General features: G+C 39.7%; 1 protein-coding gene across 3 annotated transcripts; it reads left to right on the forward strand.

Moving 5' to 3' along the window:
• The first annotated feature begins 7,256 nt into the window (after positions 1–7,256).
• Positions 7,257–18,921, forward strand: LOC143304563 (uncharacterized). Of its 3 annotated transcripts, XM_076627025.1 has the most exons (4): positions 7,257–7,336; positions 8,000–8,138; positions 8,629–8,717; positions 8,821–17,057. In XM_076627025.1, the coding sequence occupies exon 4, from the start codon at positions 14,049–14,051 to the stop codon at positions 16,512–16,514; it is 2,466 nt and encodes an 821-aa protein (XP_076483140.1). In that variant the 5' UTR covers positions 7,257–7,336; positions 8,000–8,138; positions 8,629–8,717; positions 8,821–14,048; the 3' UTR covers positions 16,515–17,057. The 3 variants fall into 3 exon arrangements, 2 of the variants coding, with proteins under 2 accessions (XP_076483140.1, XP_076483141.1); XM_076627026.1 differs by lacking the exon at positions 8,000–8,138 and having other exon boundaries at positions 7,258–7,336; XR_013061230.1 differs by lacking the exons at positions 7,257–7,336; positions 8,000–8,138; positions 8,629–8,717 and adding an exon at positions 17,590–18,921 and having other exon boundaries at positions 10,409–17,515.
• The last annotated feature ends 96 nt before the right edge of the window (positions 18,922–19,017 follow it).

Consider the following 19,017-nt stretch of genomic DNA (forward strand, 5'->3'; position numbering starts at 1 on the left):
CTTGAGATTCCTTTGAAAACACGTATAACAGCCAACGTGCCATTCGTACGTTGTCGTCTATTTGGATGATGTCCTAATTATTGCCGACTCGATAGATCAAGCTCTAAAAGTATTGCACACCGTACTAGATACCCTTGTAAAAGCCGGATTCTCCTTTAACTTTTCAAAATGTTCTTTTCTAAAGGCATCGGTACTCTATTTGGAATATGTAATTTACGTCGGAGAAGTTCGTCCCAATCCGGGTAAAATGCACGCCTTGAGTTCTTTACCTGCGTCAACGACCGTCACACAGCTCAGGCAGTTCATAGGTTTAGCCCTTTATTTCCGAAAATTCGTCCCTAAATTTTCACGGGTAATGAAACCCTTGTATGCGCTTACTTCCGATAATAAAAACATGACTTGGACAGATAGGCATGGAAAAATAAGGCAAAAGGTAATTTCCGCCCTGACCGACGCGCCGGTGTTAATGGTATTTGACCCGAACTACCCGATAGAACTTCGTATCGACGCTAGTTCGGATGGATAGGAGGTCATTTTAATGCACAGGGTTGAAGGTAAAAATCAAGTAGTGGAATATTACAGCAAAAGAACTAGCCCTGCAGAATCTAGGTATCATTCCTACGAATTAGAAACGCTAGCAGTTGTAAACGCCGTCAAGCACTTCCGTCATTATCTCCACGGACGAGAATTTCTTGTCGTCTCCGATTGTAATCCTTTGAAGGCTTCCAGTAGTAAGGTAAATTTAAATGACAGGGTTTACAGGTGGTGGGCTTACTTACAAACTTTTACTTTTGACATTCTGTACCGGGAAGGTAAACGAATGGCCCACGTAAATTTTGTCTCGCGAAATCCCGTAGACTTGGATCACCTTACGATCAACGAAGTCATAGAGAAGGAAATCAATCTGACCGAAATCTCCGAAGACTAGCTATTAGTGGAATAACGTCGCGACTCCCAAATTTCTGGGATCGTCAATAAATTACAGAACGAAGAGCTCGCGGAAGACGTCGCGAATACGTATGAGTTACGGTCCGGTACCCTTCATCGTAAAATACAGAGAAAAGGCAGAACTCTCTGCTTGTCCATTGTCCCCAGAGGTTTTAGATGATCTGTTATTAACCATGTGCAACAGTCAATTATGCACTTAGGTTGGGATAAAACGCTTGAGAAACCGTGCGAGTGTTACTGGTTCGAAGGAATGGCGGAGTATGTTCGCCAATTCGTAGAGAACTGTCACGCTTGTCAAGTTTCAAAGGCCAGTTCAGGTAAAATACAAGCTGAATTACATCCTATACCTAAGACCAGCATACCTTGGCATACAGTTCACGTGGACATAACGGGCAAACTAAGCGGTAAAAGTGGTTCGAAAGAGTATGTCATTGTTTTGGTCGACGTCTTCACTAAATTCGCATATCTGCATCATACTCGCAAAGTAGATTTCCTTAGTACCGGTAAAGCACTTAAGTACTATATTTTTATTCGGCAGTCCTTGCCGGATAATAGCGGACCAAGAGAGGTGTCCTAACGGGTAAAGAATTCCAAGATTTCTGGCAAGGTGAACACTAAAACTCCACTTAATCTCAACCGGTGCGAGTAGGGCCAACGGTCAGGTAGAGCGTATTACGGTACATTGAAAATTATGTTCACGATCATAGAAACGACCGGGCGATCGTGGCTAGACGCGGTTGGCAAAAATACGGCTGGCTTTAAATTGCACCACCAACCGCGTGACTAAATCGAGCCCATTGGAACTATTAATTGGTGGAACAGCAAAGACCTTACGACTCATTGATACCCGATAATATCGAAGAAAAAGAAGTAGATATCTCTGATGTAAGACAGCGGGCAATAGAGGATATAGAAATTAGTGCTAGGTACGATAAAGGTGGAGTTGACAAAACTAAAACTAAGGTAGTTAGGTTTAACCTTGGTGATTTTGTATTATGCAAAAACGAGGAAAGAAACTAGACGAAGTTAGATCCGAAATTCAGAAGTCCATTCGAGATAGCAAAGATTTTGGAAGGAGGTAGATATACTTTAAAAACCTTAGACGGCAAACAATCATATAAGGACAGACATGACAGACTGAGAAAGATGCTAGAAAGTTGCGCCCCTGCTGAGATGGACGTCTGTGGTGGTGACAACGATGGTGATAATAACGATGCAAGTGCACTGACCTCAGAGGATCATTAACACCACGTTGTGGTCGTAGTGTATACCCACAGTGACGTTTTGCGTATCTGCAATATATCCACTGTGATGTCTCATACATCTGTAATATACCCACAGTGACGTTTTGCGTATCTGCAATATATCCACTGTGATGTCTCACACATCTGTAATATACCCACAGTGACGTTTTGCGTATCTGCAATATATCCACTGTGATGTCTCATATATCTGTAATATACCCACAGTGACGTTTTGCGTATCTGCAATATATCCACTGTGATGTCTCATACATCTGTGATATACCCACAGTGACGTTTTGCGTGTCTGCAATATATCCACTGTGATGTCTCATACATCTGTAATATACCCACAGTGACGTTTGCGTATTTGCAATATATCCACTGTGATGTCTCATGTATCTGTAATATACCCACAGTGACGTTTTGCGTATCTGCAATATATCCACTGTGATGTCTCATACATCTGTAATATACCCACAGTGACGTTTTGCGTGTCTGCAATATATCCACTGTGATGTTTCATACATCTGCAATATACCCATAGTGATACACCCAACGTAGCAATATGATCCAACCAACTGAGATTCATCAGTGTACGAAATCGAACATGATCTGTCGTGTCATTACGGTCTGGCGACTCACAGAACGCAACTAGCACTTTGAATACAAATTATAACGCTACAAATTCTTGTTCTCTTTTAGTTTTGTGTTGTCAAGCTTCCGAACGAAATTTTGTTATTGCACTGGACCCTTGACTTGCTTGGACATTTAGTTAAATCGTAAATAATGTCAGTTGAATCTAATGAAAGAAAACACGATATTTTAGTTACACACGAGGACGTGTGATAGTCAGGAAGGCCGTGTCGGAGATGAAAGAACAGCGGAGCCTTTGGAATTTTGGATAATCCCGCAACATTGTAACCTAGAGTCTACTATAGCTGTAATTGAACAATTGTAGTTATTCAACCCGATTGTAATTGTTCGAGAGTCGTGATAATGAGCTTGGGCTCGAGGCGACAGTCAGTCGCCGAACGTAGCCGCGGTCACGGGATGAACCTTTTGCCTAACAAGGTATGGAGTAATTCTATAGCTCTCCTTAAAAGAAATATTCGTGGCGACACGAGACAATAAACATTCCAACGGTTTCTGTCCCGTGGCTCGCCACGTGCAGACCCTATTCTTCGAGTAAGATGATTGCCAGATGTCGATGCGTCTCCGCAGGACATGTTCGGCTAGCCCGAGAGCCCGTTATAAATCTTAAGGTTTAGTTAACTAAAGTCCTTCAAACAGACAAACAGTCTTTGTCCCAACTACGGGAAGATAGGGGAGACATATTTTTCAACTAGTGGCGTCTCCCACTAGCAACTTTCCCTCGAGGGCGGCTAACATCCTTTTCTAACCACCGATATGGAGATTGACCAATTAGCAGCAACGCCAATTTCCCTTACTTTCTGAACGAAGGCTTTTCTCGACGAATCCGATGATCTCGTGTCCTTAGACACACCCCATTATAGTTTTCCTCTGTGGCATCATCGGGACAGGAAAGGCATTCTCGTTCGCGATCTCAATGATGAGAGGAGTAACCCTTTACGACCAGTGAATATCACGCATCCGACTTAGATTTTGTGAGTACGTTCATCTATCATCCCGTCGACCGCGGATTCGTTATTGAACCTAGGATCATTGTCATTAGTTTCTCGAGTGCCTAACTACCACGGTTACTTGTCCGGCTCTATAATAATCGTATTTGCACTAGCCGATGTCTCCTCTATTGCACAACGACAACGTGTAACCCAAACGAAGATTCGTTTCACGCCCCTAACCCTAATTCTAATGTGCGCTCCGACATATATATATATATATATATATATACGTATTTATATGCATATTTCTCGTGCCCATGTAGTGTTCATACGAAATGAAATGTTAATTATTTATTTTATATTAATTTCTTTTAATAAGATAGAACACGCACACGCACACGTATATATGTATATATTTCTGGCAAAGTGATTTTCATTTAGATTCTTTAGTGATATAGTGTTGTGTATTTGAGGTTATGTGTCAATCATTTGATTTCATATATACATATATATCATGTATTGTGACAACATAGTATTGAAGGTTTTGTTTCTAGATTATTGTGCGTTTAATGTGTGTTTACATATTTGTGTTTGATGGTAGAATTTCTGTACCCAATTCCTCAAGTCATTGCGCTGTTAATTGTTTTGAGCGTTTGGGCTATCGACAGGTTGTCGTTTAGTCCCACGTGTTGCGTTGTGTGTTCTATAGTAGTTTTAGTTTAGAAAATAGATTATTTATATGTTTATGTAGAGACATGCATGTTTCGTAATGTAGTTCTTATTTTATAATTCTTTACCGGAATGTAGGCTAGTTTTAAGTATGTATCTTAGATTACTAATTTGATTTAATAATGTAGAATGCGCACACATTAGTAGTAATTTAGTTTAGAATATAGATTATATATATTTATATATAGACATGCATGTTTCTTAATGTAGTTCTTATTTTATAACTCTTTACCGGAATGTAGGCTAGTTTTAAGTATGTATCTTAGATTACTGTTTGATAGAATGCGCACACATATATATATGTTTCTGACAATGTAACTTTTATTTCTTTAATAATACAATATTGTATGTTTTATGTATTCGTTAGACTATTAGTTTTTGACTTCATATATACTTATATTTCATAAATTGATAATATTGTATTTGTTGCATAGTATTGGAAGTACTGTCTCTAATATTTACTAGTTTATTACATGTCTGGCATATATGTTTATACTTATATGTAACTCTCCAAGTTGATTGATTAAAATATATTTATATATACATGTATTCCTGGCGTTTCAATTATTTCCCCTTTTGTAGTTATTCTTATTTCCTGGTTTATTTGTTTGGTTCGTAACTCGTTCAATCCATTAGCTGGTTCTATTTATTTTATTTTATACTGGTTGGATTTATATTATATTGAACCACAAGTTTTCAAATTGCAAGTCGGTTATTGGTAGGTTTATTTAGAGTTGTGTGTATATGTGTTTTGTTTATTGGTTGGATCTATTAGTCGCCCTCGTTTTGTTAATCCTTCCTTTAGTTTCGTAGCGCCGTGTGTTCGTTTGTGCATTCAAATCCTTATTCGCGCGTTTTGTATAGAATGGTTTTCTTGTTCTTGTTACGGCGCGTGCGGAGCGCGGGACGTGACACCCCCGCCCTTGGAGTTCAAATTTCCTTTGGAAATTTGACTGATGGTGTCTCTGAGTTCGCTCAAGGCGGACGTAGATGTCGTTGGTTGTTGAGTGACTACCGGTGTTATCGATATCCCTTGAGGTTGTGAAGTTTGATCATCGATATTTCGTCTTCCTTTGAGGTATAGTAGCAGGTGGGTGACTGAGCCGCATATTGCTCCTAATAGGGCGATTCCACATCCGTAAGTTTCACGTAACTGGTATCCGTATATGGCTATATCTATTATCGTCTTGATTAATTTAAACATTACGAGTATTCCAAATATTGCTGCACTGACAGTTCCAAATTCCATGAAACCAGTCCATAAGCTTGATACGGTATTTTTCGCTATTGTCGTTAATGTGTTTTCGTCCATCATTCCCAGGATGTTTACTGTTCCAGGGACGATTGTTTTTCCTGTCGCTCCTCTGGCCAATGTGTTCAAGACTGCAGATTTTTCTGCCGGGAACATGACGTGGTCCCGTAGTGCGTCGAGGTCTTTTTGGGTATATATTCCGCTCGTGGCCAACGACGATGGTGCTGAATATCGCCACGTTTGGCGCACGTCCTGGAGTTCCTGTGGTGTGATTCCCTTGCCAAACGGGTAGCTCCGAGTAGCATTCTCTTGTATGTCGTACCTTTACGTGTACCGGAATGCATTCGACTATATGGACCGCTTCTCCTGTGATCAGAGCCATGTGTCCTGGGTTTTGGTTATGGTGTATGCAAATTCGTCGGGCGGTAAGTTTGCCAAGCTTAAAGCGTTCTCTATTAGTTTCTTCTGTGTGGTGCGTCTTTGTGTCGGTATATCATGGTATAATGTTGTCATTTGTCATTTTACTTTCGAGTTTATTAGAAATAAGAATAACCTTTTATTATTATTAATATATATATATATAGAAAAAGAAAATTTTTATATTTATATGTATTTTTTTCTCTTTTTTTTTCTTATTGTTAAAACCTTTGTTTTATTTTAGGTTTTACGTACATGTTATCAGTGAAAATAAATATTATGAATGCTACTTGGGTTATAATTATATACATATATGCATACGTATTGGTAAGTAGTATAGATGAGATTTGTTTTATTGTTATGAATATATAAGTATATATTATCAATAGGAATAGATATTACAAATATAGCTTGTCTTTGAATATATATATATGTGCGTGTAATGGTAAATATGACGGCTTATTTTTATGAGTCACTTGCATTATTAATGGAAGTGAGTGTTATAAATATCGCCTACTTTACAACATGCGTGTATATATATATTGGTAGATATAAGTGAGAATTATATGTATAGTTATAAATGTTGTTTGTTTACAGGTGGATAGCAAAAGTATTTGGTTTCGTGGATGGCGTACAGGTGCCTTACAGTTCTACGGTGCGGATTGCTATTCCTTGGACTAAAAAAATTTCTTTCGAGATGAGTCAGATTATTGTAACGATCATGCATGGGAGGATTTTCTGCAGAGATTCAAAATGCTCTCTGGATTCCTTGTGAAACGTCTGGACAACACCTACATGTACTTCCATCCGTCGTTCAGAGAATGGTTGAAGAATTCGCCATCCGTTCTGCACACACATACAAAAATAGTTAATGTATATATATATTATTTATTTTTATTTTTTTTTTTTTTTATAAGTTTCGTTCGGACCTGTTCCTTTGTACGAAGACTGTATCCTGGTATATAATATAATATATATAATATGTTATGATTATGTTAGTTGATATTTATTATATATATATTTTCCTTATCTCTCTCTTTTTTTGTTTGTTTTTTTTTTTTATTAGTACCTAACATTGCTATTATGATGCTGTATTACATTGCATTGGCTATTATTTGTATGTGCGACGAATTTTTCAACATGGCCGCTCGCGTGTCTCTTTGGTATGGCGTTGGTTTAATGTCAACAGTAACGTGTTGTTGAAATAGCTAATTAATTGTTAATCATTATAATTTTATTTAGTAGTGTTTTTGTAATATTGTTTTGTATTTCATGATATTGCCTGTGTCAATACCGTGTGCTACTTTAATGTGATAGCATGGATTGTATTGTTACCGAATTTCAATAGTCATTGTTTTGATTATACGTGACTTGCATTTATGTAAGTCTTGTTTAATTTAGTTAATGTTTTGTGTATTGTGTTACCAGTTATTTTCGTGTAGCATAACTTTATGCCTTTGCACCGAGTTCAGTCATGTCTTGTTGTTAATATTTAGTTAGTCTATCTTGATTAATTTCTAACCTATTTCTGTGTTTATTGACTTTTCTTATTTTCCCTATTAATTTATTATTGCATGTACTTGCTATTTGTTATTATTTTGTGTATGATATGAATTAGTTTCCTTATTAGCGATTAAATTTTATTTGTTAGATTGACATTGTAATTTCTAACCCATTTCTGTGTTTATTAACCTTTCTTATTTTCCCTATTAATTTATTATTGCTTGTACTTGCTATTTGTTATTATTTTATGCATGATATGAATTAGTTCCCTTATTAATGATTAAAATTTATTTGTTAGATTAACATTGTCTGTAATTCTTCAGATTCTGCTCTTTCGATGCTGCGCCACTTACCTGGATCGTTCCCACAACATCATCCGATTCTTTGATATGCCTTGGATACTTACTACGGCTGCCTTCTACTACGGCTGCCTTCAATCGTCTTATATCTGTGGTCATAAAGGTGGTGTTTAATTTATTTAATTCAATATGTGTATAATGCATTGTGTGCGCGACCGCTATTGGGCATTACAAAATAACATAACAATACTACGTAGATTAATGCATAACAAAATATCCTTTTACTCCGGTTATATTTATTACTAACTCTCAATTAATCTATCTTGATTATTTTCTAACCGCTTTCTATACTTTATCAGCTATTTTATTTCTTCTTATTAACCTGCGAAATTCATGCATGTACACTTCCTTGTATAGTGATTAATTGTTCACGAGGTAGGTTGCACTTTCACTGTTTTAGTTATTCGTTGAACTAACACGTTTTACGTTCAAACATTAATTGGAGCACTCGTAATAAACCTTTTCTTTTCAAGTTTCCGCTATCTGTGTTATTCAACGAACAGTGCCATGCTTCCACAGTATTGTTATAACATTTAGTACTGTTGTATTTTGCATTAAGGCAATTGAAGTTAATTTGTTCATTTATTTTTCAGCTGGCTGTTGTACATGGTGTTCCGCAAACAGGGAGCCATAACCTATTTTGCACGTAAACCTTCTCGTATGATGATTACTTGTTCACAAGGTAACTTTCACTTTCACTCTTTTAATTATTTATTGAATCAACACGTTTTATATTCAAACAATGATTGGAGTACACATGATAATTTTCTTTTTTTTCTTTTTAGGTGTTCACTATCTGTATTATTCGACGAACAGTGTCACACCTCCTTTTGATTTATCCACAATATAGTTATAACATTTAGTAACCTTGTATTTTGCACTGAGACGATTGAAACTAATTTATTCACTTATTTTAAGTAGCTGTCGTACATTATGTACCACGAACAACGATCCATAACCTATACTTGCACGTACACTTTCTTGTATGTTGATCACTTGTTCACAAGGTAACTTTCACTTTCACTAGTTAATTATTCATTGAGTTAACACGTTTTATATTTAAACAATAATTGAAGCACATATAATAATTTTCCTTTTTTTTTCTTTTATGTTTTCGCTATCTGTGTCATTCGACGAACAGCACTACAACATACACTACTGCACTACGTTGCCCACTGAAATCACTTTATTCATTGATTATTTCGATTATGCGCTAGTTTTAACTTGTTTAAGTGCACCGCTCGCGGAATCCCTTTTTTACTTCAATCTTGACGTTTTGGTTCTGCAAGATTTCTAGCACTTTGTGTGGTCCAGTATATTGATCGGAGAATTTTCCTTTACTAGGTTCTTTTAGTAAATATATCGAATCTCCTATTTTAAAATCTTGAGGGTTGATTCGTCGATCGTAATATTCCTTTGATCTTAGTTTGGATTTTATCAAATTTTCTCTTGCCATTCGTTGTACGGTGTAAATTTTATTGAACAGATCTTCGAGATATTCCGAGTATGTTGGTTCCATGTTCTCTTCGATTATTACTTCACCAGTAGGTTCTCTGGCTAGATGTCCAAAACTAATTCGTGCGGGGAGAATTTCGTTCCTTTCCTTCATTTTAGTTTTTATTTTGCGCCAAGACGCAAGTTTACTGACATCGATCCAATTATCCAATTGCTTGCTAATAGCATTCAAAATACAAATTTTTAAAAGTGCCGCAGCCATATTAACCCAAAAATATTTTGTATATAGTATAGTGTGATACCATCTATATTTTCCTGGGGGAATCATAAGATCAGCACTACCTACTATGTTACCTACGTCAAATATTAGATGTAGTAACCAATAAAGTATTTTTAATCCAATTATAATCCAATGGCTAGCGTATTCAAGTTTTTATATATATCTTCAACTGGTGATTCCCTATTTTCTCCCTTTTGATTTCTTTGGGCTCGTTGAATTTGCGTTTCTTCAGCTTGAAAATGTTTAGAATCCTTTTCCTTAGTTACCCTTTTTCCTTCTTTATTTACTTTATTCACAACACCTTTATTTTTCTCTACCTTTTCAGGATGAATAGTTTCACTGGAAGTGCTTATTATAATTAAATTATTATTTATTTGTATGGAACGTTTAGGAATATTTTTGGTAGATTTGGAATTATTCTTTGAATTTTTATTACAAACCTTTTTGCTTATAGATTCTGTTTTGGATTTAGGGATAGCTATATTTTTATTTTCTATAGTGTGATCTTCCTTGCAATTTAATGATTTGGCTTTGAGTTTGATAAAGTTTCCTTCTGATGGTTTTATAGAAGTTTTTGAGTGAGATACACTCGCTATCTCTTTTCCTATTATGGTTGAGACATTCACGAAATTCGTGGAGTCTTGCTTTTGTATCTTTGCCAAGTTGAACGTGGAGAGGCAATTCGCATTTCCCAGCGGGTCCAATATCTCTGTGATATTATGCAGTGGATAAGCATTGCCTGTCGTCTCGTCGTTCAATTTCCTAGTTTCTGCTTCGTCTGAAAGTTCTTTGGCACTAATATTATTTATCTTGTTTGGTAACTCAGGAAATTTCTCACTCATGATCCTGTCTATGGCACCGTGCGTCCTCTTATTATTTAACGTGACATTATCCCTTATCACAGCAACGGAATGGTGTTTGCATTGAAAAGTTGATTGGTTGAAATGATCAGCATCTCTCTTTTGATTTAGATCTCTATCGAGGTATTTATTTATGCATTTTTCTTCCCAAATTATTGCTCTTGCTTCTTTTCTAACATTTTCTTCTATTCCCAGGTTGTTTAGATGTTTCTGCGACGGCGGTACAAATCTCCTATTCTGGCGGTTGTTTCGTTATAATTATTCGAAGGTGTCGAATGTTGGTATCGAATTCTATTGTTCACTTGTTTTAGTTCTCGTGTTGCTTTCACGGCTTGGCGGTACGCATCGTCCAAGGATTGGTATCCTGCTATCTTTACTCGTAAATACACCTCGTTTGGAAGCCCCTTAACGAAAGCTTCCCTCGTGTCTCGATCTATCCTATCTTGAAATACGGTGCCGTACTCGTACCTTTCCCCGTTCATTATCGCCAGTCTGAGATCTTTGACGCGTTCTATCTAGTCCAAAATATCTTCTCCCGGTCGTTGAAATATTGTAGCTAATTCCCCTTTATATTCGTTAACCGTTTTTCCCGGACCGAACATATCTTTTAATTTATTCCCGAAATCGTTTAAACTTATTACTTCTGTGTCTTCTATGGCGAGAAATGCGTGTCCGCGAAGCTTATTCGTTAATAATTTTACTAACTGAGATTCTTGATGCCTAGGAACCATGTTTCGTGCGCGCTCGCATGCTCTTAAAAATCGAAATACCGAGGGTCGATGTCCGTCGAACACTGGTACTGTCTCTATTGCATCTTTTAACTTAATTGGTTGGGGATTAACTTCTATCGGTATTGTCGCTTGGGAAATTATCGGCGATGATACGGGTGTCTTGATTTCTTTTTTTATTTTCAGTGAACGCACATCGTCTTGTAATTTATTCATTGTTGTACTCATGTCGCGAAAATTCGCATCCCATGCTTTAAGTTTTTCCGACAACATCAAGATCATGTCTTTGTCCAACGATTCTAATTTAGTCGACATTATTTCTTAGGTATATATTTTATCGATAATCGTAACAACTTTAATTCTTTGTGGAGCGAATCGAACCGTTTAAACCAACTTTAATCCTCCGTGAAGCGGATCCCACCGCTGCCACCAAAAATTTAAATCTCTAATGTTACGTATCAATTTGTTTGTTTAAATCGATCAAATCTTAAGTTTAAATTTTACTGAAAAATTTTTTTTTTTCGTTTGAGTTTGAATTTAATCTGAAGGGAAATAAACTGAATTCATATTATTGTGTATGTAATACTGATTTAGATTTCTAATTAATACGGTAGTTGCTGCCACCAGAAATAGTCTAAGGACTATTTCAAAATATTTTATTTTTTATTATTTTTTTTCGTTTAATGGGTAGCGTTAACTGACGCTTAATGCAATTGGTAAACGATTTCCACTTTTCGGCTAACCTGCTATGTGCAGGGATATTGGCACGGGAGAGGATTAAAGCTGGGAACAATAAATATTTGTCCTCGTTAAACGGATTTTTATTTGAATGTAGAATTGCTTAGATTATTACCTTTATATATATTTTATTAGCCGGATATATATATTTTAGCGTTGCTGGATTGGATAGGAATGTGAGATTTTTCGTTGTTTTATATAAATTTATTTTTACGTTTGACTTCTTCTTCTCTTTTAATTTCGCTGCAGTAGTTTGCCGTTAGAATCGAAACTCAATTCATTTACTACGATGGATTCTGTTACCATGATTTTCTTGCCTTTTGAGTTTAATAATCGAGGATGATTCTAACGATCCTCTCTGTGTGGGACTCGTGTGATTTCGCAAGCCTTGCCCAAAGACGGGTAATATTTTACCAACAGTGGGAGGAGGAATGCGAAGATCGATGGGTGTTTTCGATAATCGAAAACACCGTTTGCACAAGTCAACACAGCGAACGATCCTTTGGTTAAATTTTCGAAGGGAAATTATTCTGCTATTTCTCTCTTACAATCGCATGCAATGATGGCAAGAATATCGGTTAATAGCAATGCCGGTATTGCTCTTAATTTTCGATTGACCCCGACGATGTATTTAATGGTCCTCTCTGTGCGGGACTTGTGTGATTTCGCAAGCCTTGCCCAAAGACGGACAATATTTTGCCAACAATGGGAGGAGGAATGCGAAGATCAGTGGGTGTTTCAGTAGCTGAAAATACCGTTCGCACAAGCCGACACAGCGGACAACTCCTTTGTTTAAAGTTTAAACAATGATTCTATCTTCAAAACCGTTCACGAAAATAAAACGAGATCGATGATAGGAAGTTCTAATTCGATTCTCGAGGGCAACGAGATTATCAGAGAAGAAGGAAATTTTCAAAATTAATTTTCTTACCTTGAGGAGTAGGTGCTGTCTGGTGCCATTACCTCAGCTGCTCCGGTGGTCGTCGAAGTTTTTGTTGGGTTTATTACTTGAACTCGAATATAGTTTACTATCAACTTTTACTTTATTTATCTATTTCGATACAGACTGAACAATTTACTAACTGGATTAATACCGCAATTACAATGCGCGTTTCTGTCTAAGCGATGAAATGAGGACTTCAAAGATAAAATCTTTCTTTTACTTAGTCGCGGTTCTCTTTTCTTGACCGAAAAACTAAAGACCCCGAAACGCAAAATACTATACAAAATTTCTAAACGCAATGATGAGCGCAATAACGAACGTAGTAACAATGAACACAAAATATAATGAGCACAAGAATAATGAACGGTAATAACAATGATCACTATAATAATGAACGCAAGAATAATGAACGTAATACGAATGTAGTATCGTGGACGAAAGGCCTGGGAAATATCGGGCGAACTATGAACAATGTCGCGAGAGCCGAGGCGCCGTCGGGCCCATCAATGTGTCATCGGTCTTTTCAAGTGCATAGTTTCGTGGAAAAGACCTACGTGACCCTGGCCACGAGCGTCTGCGGAACACGTGTGCGGTGGGCCTAGGAAAAGGACAACAGACTGGGACAACGGCCAGAGAGGGTTAGTCGAGGAGCAGAGTGCGAGTCGAGAACGAGAGTGCGAGCGGAGAAGCCGAGTGCGAGTCGAGCGGAGACGGAGGTTGCGAGTGGCGTTGCCGAGAGAGTGTGGATTGCACTGTGTTCTGTACGTTTGGTATGAATAGTTCAAGTTAAGCCACAATCGTCTTTTCTGTCTGATTAACATCTCCATTGTCCACGTTTTGTAAACATATTACATCACGATATTACATATTTTTGGGGGCTCAGCCGGGATTGGACAAGACAGAAAACGAAACGGTTTAACAAAGCTATTCGAGCTAGTTGTGAATTTACCGGTACGCGGTGCGGTAAAAGACGATATCGTTGACTGTTTAAGTTTGTGTTGTGTGAAAAATGGCCAACGTCGGGGACGAACGATTGTCGGGTGAAGAGGGTTCGACGCTGGAGGAGCTGAGGAATAAGCTCGCGCGAATGAACCTCCCTATATCGGGTGCGAGGTCAGTGCTGATTGCAAGGCTGAATCGGGCGTGTAGGGTTGGACAATCGTATCGTAAGGGATCGACGGGCGGTGAAGAGCTAACCGGTCAACGAGATTTAGAAAATGTACAGAGAGCTGAGCGTGATCGTAACGAAGGTGAGGATGTTGAGAAAATGAATACGAAGGAGTTGAAGGAGCGCCTCGCTAGTTTGGGTTTAAAAACGACGGGAAGAAAAGTAGAATTACGCGCACGGCTACGAGCGGCCATGGATGGTAATGACATATTGTCGGAAGAAGAAAGCGACGACGAAAGTGAGGATGAAGATGACAAGAAAAACGCAAGAGGATACAAGAGAGATACGCGAAGGGTGCATCAGGACCGTGACGAATGTTGTCGAAGGGCATGTGTTGGTTCGACACTGAGTTTTAGAGACGTCGAAGATGCATTAGAGTCGTTTAGTGGCAACAGAGGTGAAAATGTCGAACGATGGTTCGAGTCGTTCGAGGAAGTCGCTGATACGTGCATGTGGTCGGATGGGCAGAAGGCAGTCTACGCGAGGAAGCTGCTGAAGGGATCAGCGAAAATATTTGCGAGCTTCGAGTGTCATGCCAGGACTTGGCATGAGTTGAAGAGGGGGCTAGTGAAAGAATTTTCGAGGAAAGTCAACAGTAGGCAAGTACATCAGAAACTTGAAGAAACAAAAAAGGAGAGTGATCAAGCATGTTTGGCTTACATGTACCGCATGCTCGAAATAGCCAGCCATGTGGACATGGAGGAGGAAGCAAAGGTGGAATACATAGTGGATGGAATAATAGACGACGAGAACAATAAGGCTGTATTGTACGGCGCTACGTCAATCAAAGGGTTGAGGAAGAGGTTAGTGATGTACGAAGAGCAGAAGAGTCGCAGAGCAAAGTCGATTGTGAAGTCGGCTAAAACCCAGAAGAACGGGAAGCCCAGTCAATCTGTAGATGCAATGAAGAAAAGAAGATGCTTCATCTGCGGTAGTGAGGATCACCTAAGTGTTAAGTGTCCGGAGAGGGGAGAAGGTGTTAGGTGTTTCAAGTGCAGCGGATTTGGACATGTGGCGGCGAATTGTACAGCGCGACAAGTAAAGACTTACGTAATCTCAAGACCGGAGAGGAAAAAGTACGTGAAGGACGTGTCGATAGATGGCTGCAGGTTTGTCTCGTTAGTGGATACAGGTAGTGACCTTACGTTCATACGAGCGGATGAGTATGTGAGGTTAGGATCACCACCTCTGGGAAACTGCAAACTTAAGTTTGATGGTTTTGGTTCCGCTGGCAATAGTACCTGGGGCGAGTTCACAAGGGTAATGACGGTCGACGGGTACGACTTTACTGTCACTCTGCATGTTGTCTCGAATAAGGTAATGACAAGACACAGTCTACTCTTAGGTACCGACTTTTTAGACCAGGTAGAGTTGCGAGTCAAACGGGGCGAGGTGACATTTTTACGACTCGACGATCAGACCGACGGTCACGAGGACGCGCCGGATGTACTGAGGGTAAACGCGGTAGAACAGACCGACGAAACAGACCTGACACACGTACGGGAACCGCATTATCGTGAAGCGATTCGCGATATTATTAAAGGGTATAGGCCGGAGAAGAAGAGAGACGTCGGGATAACCGCGAAAATAGTTCTGAAAAGCGACAAACCGGTAGCGCGAAGACCGCGAAGACTGGCGCCGTCGGAAAGAAAGGAAGTAGATGATCTGATGGAAGCGTGGACATACGAGGGTGTCATCAAATCGCCAGACTTGGAGTATGCGAGTCCGATAGGTGTAGTTAGAAAGAAAGATTTGTGTGTGCGTGTGGCTAGATGGGCCTTGTTACTAGGCGAGATTAAGTATCAGGTGTGTCATCGGCCGGGGAAAAGTATGCAGCATGTAGATGCTCCGAGTAGGAACCCCCTGCCGAGCACTATGTATGTAACGGAGAGTGAAGACGGGCTGATTGCACGGTTGAGAAGGGCACAGAACAAGGACATTGAAGTCCGTAGGATTTTGGACGCCGCAACGTGCAGTCAGGCCGATGGGCAGGTAGTAAGAAACAATATTTTGTATAAGGAGTGTGAGGACGATGTGCTAATAGTAGTATCGAAGGCGATGCGGGCTCAGGTAGTCAGGCAAGCGCACGAGCGTGGGCATTTCGAGGTTACCAAAACCGAAGCTATGGTCAAGAAGGACTTCTGGTTCAAGGGGTTGCGCGAGAAGGGCGAACACATGGTATCCAACTGTCTTGACTGTAGCCTAACCGAACGAAACATAGGTAAGCTAGAAGGGAACCTGCGAAATTACAAGAAAAGAAGAAAGCGTGTGAAGCAATACCGAAGGAAGGACCCGCACATTTTATGAAACCTTGGGTCCTAAACGCCGAAAGTGACGCATCTGATGACAGCGAGATAGAAGGCAACATCTGAGGGCAGATGTTATTGCAGGATGGCCGAATGTAGTATCGTGGACGAAAGGCCTGGGAAATATCGGGCGAACTATGAACAATGTCGCGAGAGCCGAGGCGCCGTCGGGCCCATCAATGTGTCATCGGTCTTTTCAAGTGCATAGTTTCGTGGAAAAGACCTACGTGACCCTGGCCACGAGCGTCTGCGGAACACGTGTGCGGTGGGCCTAGGAAAAGGACAACAGACTGGGACAACGGCCAGAGAGGGTTAGTCGAGGAGCAGAGTGCGAGTCGAGAACGAGAGTGCGAGCGGAGAAGCCGAGTGCGAGTCGAGCGGAGACGGAGGTTGCGAGTGGCGTTGCCGAGAGAGTGTGGATTGCACTGTGTTCTGTACGTTTGGTATGAATAGTTCAAGTTAAGCCACAATCGTCTTTTCTGTCTGATTAACATCTCCATTGTCCACGTTTTGTAAACATATTACATCACGATATTACACGAATGATCCGTAATAACAATGAACACAAAATATAATGAGCGTAATAAGAATGTTCACCAGAATAATAATGAGCGCTGCTCTATGTTGCTTCGCTTATTTATAATGCCATCCCCCACGGGGTGGTGGTCCACTGGGGGCACGCTTCCGTGGGAATCGGGATGTTGCAGTTTGGGTTTCTTGGAATCGTACGTGACAAAATGTAAATTCCGTATTTCGACTTAGTTTTTATCGGTCCTGTGCTTCTGCTGAGCTAGCGTCTAGGAGGCTTGAAGCATTCCATGCTGATCTAGTCTTTTCCGCGAGAAACTTCTATGTTTTGTACCGTGGGAATTACCCGTGTTTCTTCGGCGCGTGCAAGGGCCGGCGGCTGCAGCATCATTATCACCTCGATGTTTGCTCGGGCAACACGCGTAATTCCGCTGCTCTCCCACAACAAGGACCTCCTTCTTCGAGTTATTTTTCGTAAGTTTGGATATTCGCATATTATGGTTGTTTTTGCGATTTTAATGTTTTTTCCTTTTTTGTTGTTTCCCTAGGCTTCGGTGATCGTCGTTCGGACAATGTTTGCGGAGGCATTTCCATCAGAGGTTCCTTATTATTATTATTTTTTAGATGTATTTTGTTTTATGTACGATATATATATATATATGTCGGAGCGGACATTAGAATTAGGGTTAGGGGCGTGAAACGAATCTTCGTTTGGGTTACACGTTGTCGTTATGCAATAGAGAAGACATTGACCAGTGCAAATACGATTATTATAGAGCCGGACAAGTAACAGTGGTAGTTAGGTACTCGAGAAACTAATGACAATGATCCTAGGTTCAATAACGAATCCGCGGTCGACGGAATGATAGATGAACGTACTCACAAAATCTAAGTCGGACGCGTGATATTCACTGGTCGTAAAGAGTTACTCCTTTCATCAATGAGATCGCGAGCGAGAATGTCTTTCCCGTCCCGATGATGCCACAGAGGAAAACTATAATGGGGTGTGTCTAAGAATACGAGATCATCGGATTCGTCGAGAAAAGCCTTCGTTCAGAAAGTAAGGGAAATTGGCGTTGCTGCTAATTGGTCAATCTCCATATCGGTGGTTAGAAAAAGATGCTAGCCGCCCTCGAGGGAAAGTTGCTAGTGGGAGACGCCGCTCGTTGAAAAATATGTCTGCCCTATCTTCCCGTAGTTGGGACAAAGACCGTTTGTCTGTTTGAAGGACTTTAGTTAACTAAACCTTAAGATTTATAACGGGCCCTCGGGCTAGCCGAACATGTACTGCGGAGACGCATCGACATCGGGCAATCATCTTACTCGAAGAATAGGGTCTGCGTGTGGCGAGCCACGGGACAGAAACCGTTGGAATATTTTCTGTCGCGTGTCGCCACGAATATTTCTTTTAAGGAGAGCTATAGAATTACTCCATACCTTTGTTAGACAAAGCGTTCATCCCGTGACCGCGGCTACGTTCGGCGACTGACTGCCGCCTCGAGCCCAAGCTCATTATCACAACTCTCGAACAATTACAATCGGATTGAATAACTACAATTGTTCAATTACAGACTCCGGTGTTCTTTCATCTCCGACATATATATATGTATAAGATTTATAAAATGAATGCTCGGGAAAATGTCTGTGATAAATAATTCCAATTAAAATGGAAAAATTTTTAATTGCGTTGCTTCGACTATACATATACATGTACTTAATGTGACTTACTTTGTATGAGAAAAATTCTGTTTGTCAATTCGATATCGAGAGTTGATAATGCTAACATACGATGAAACGATAACAGAAGAATCCGAATATTCAGAACTTTTCACGATATATGTTAAATAATATTATGAAATAAATTAAATAATTACCCCGCATTGCTTCCAGCGTACGTGTTCACGATTCTCGGCGAAATCGAATATGGCAGCAGGAAATCAACCAATCACAATGTTTATTCGACCAATCGCGGGGAG

Source organism: Bombus vancouverensis, unplaced genomic scaffold (assembly GCF_051014615.1).
Source record: "Bombus vancouverensis nearcticus unplaced genomic scaffold, iyBomVanc1_principal scaffold0040, whole genome shotgun sequence".
In the NCBI taxonomy this organism is placed as follows: Eukaryota; Metazoa; Arthropoda; class Insecta; order Hymenoptera; family Apidae; genus Bombus; species Bombus vancouverensis.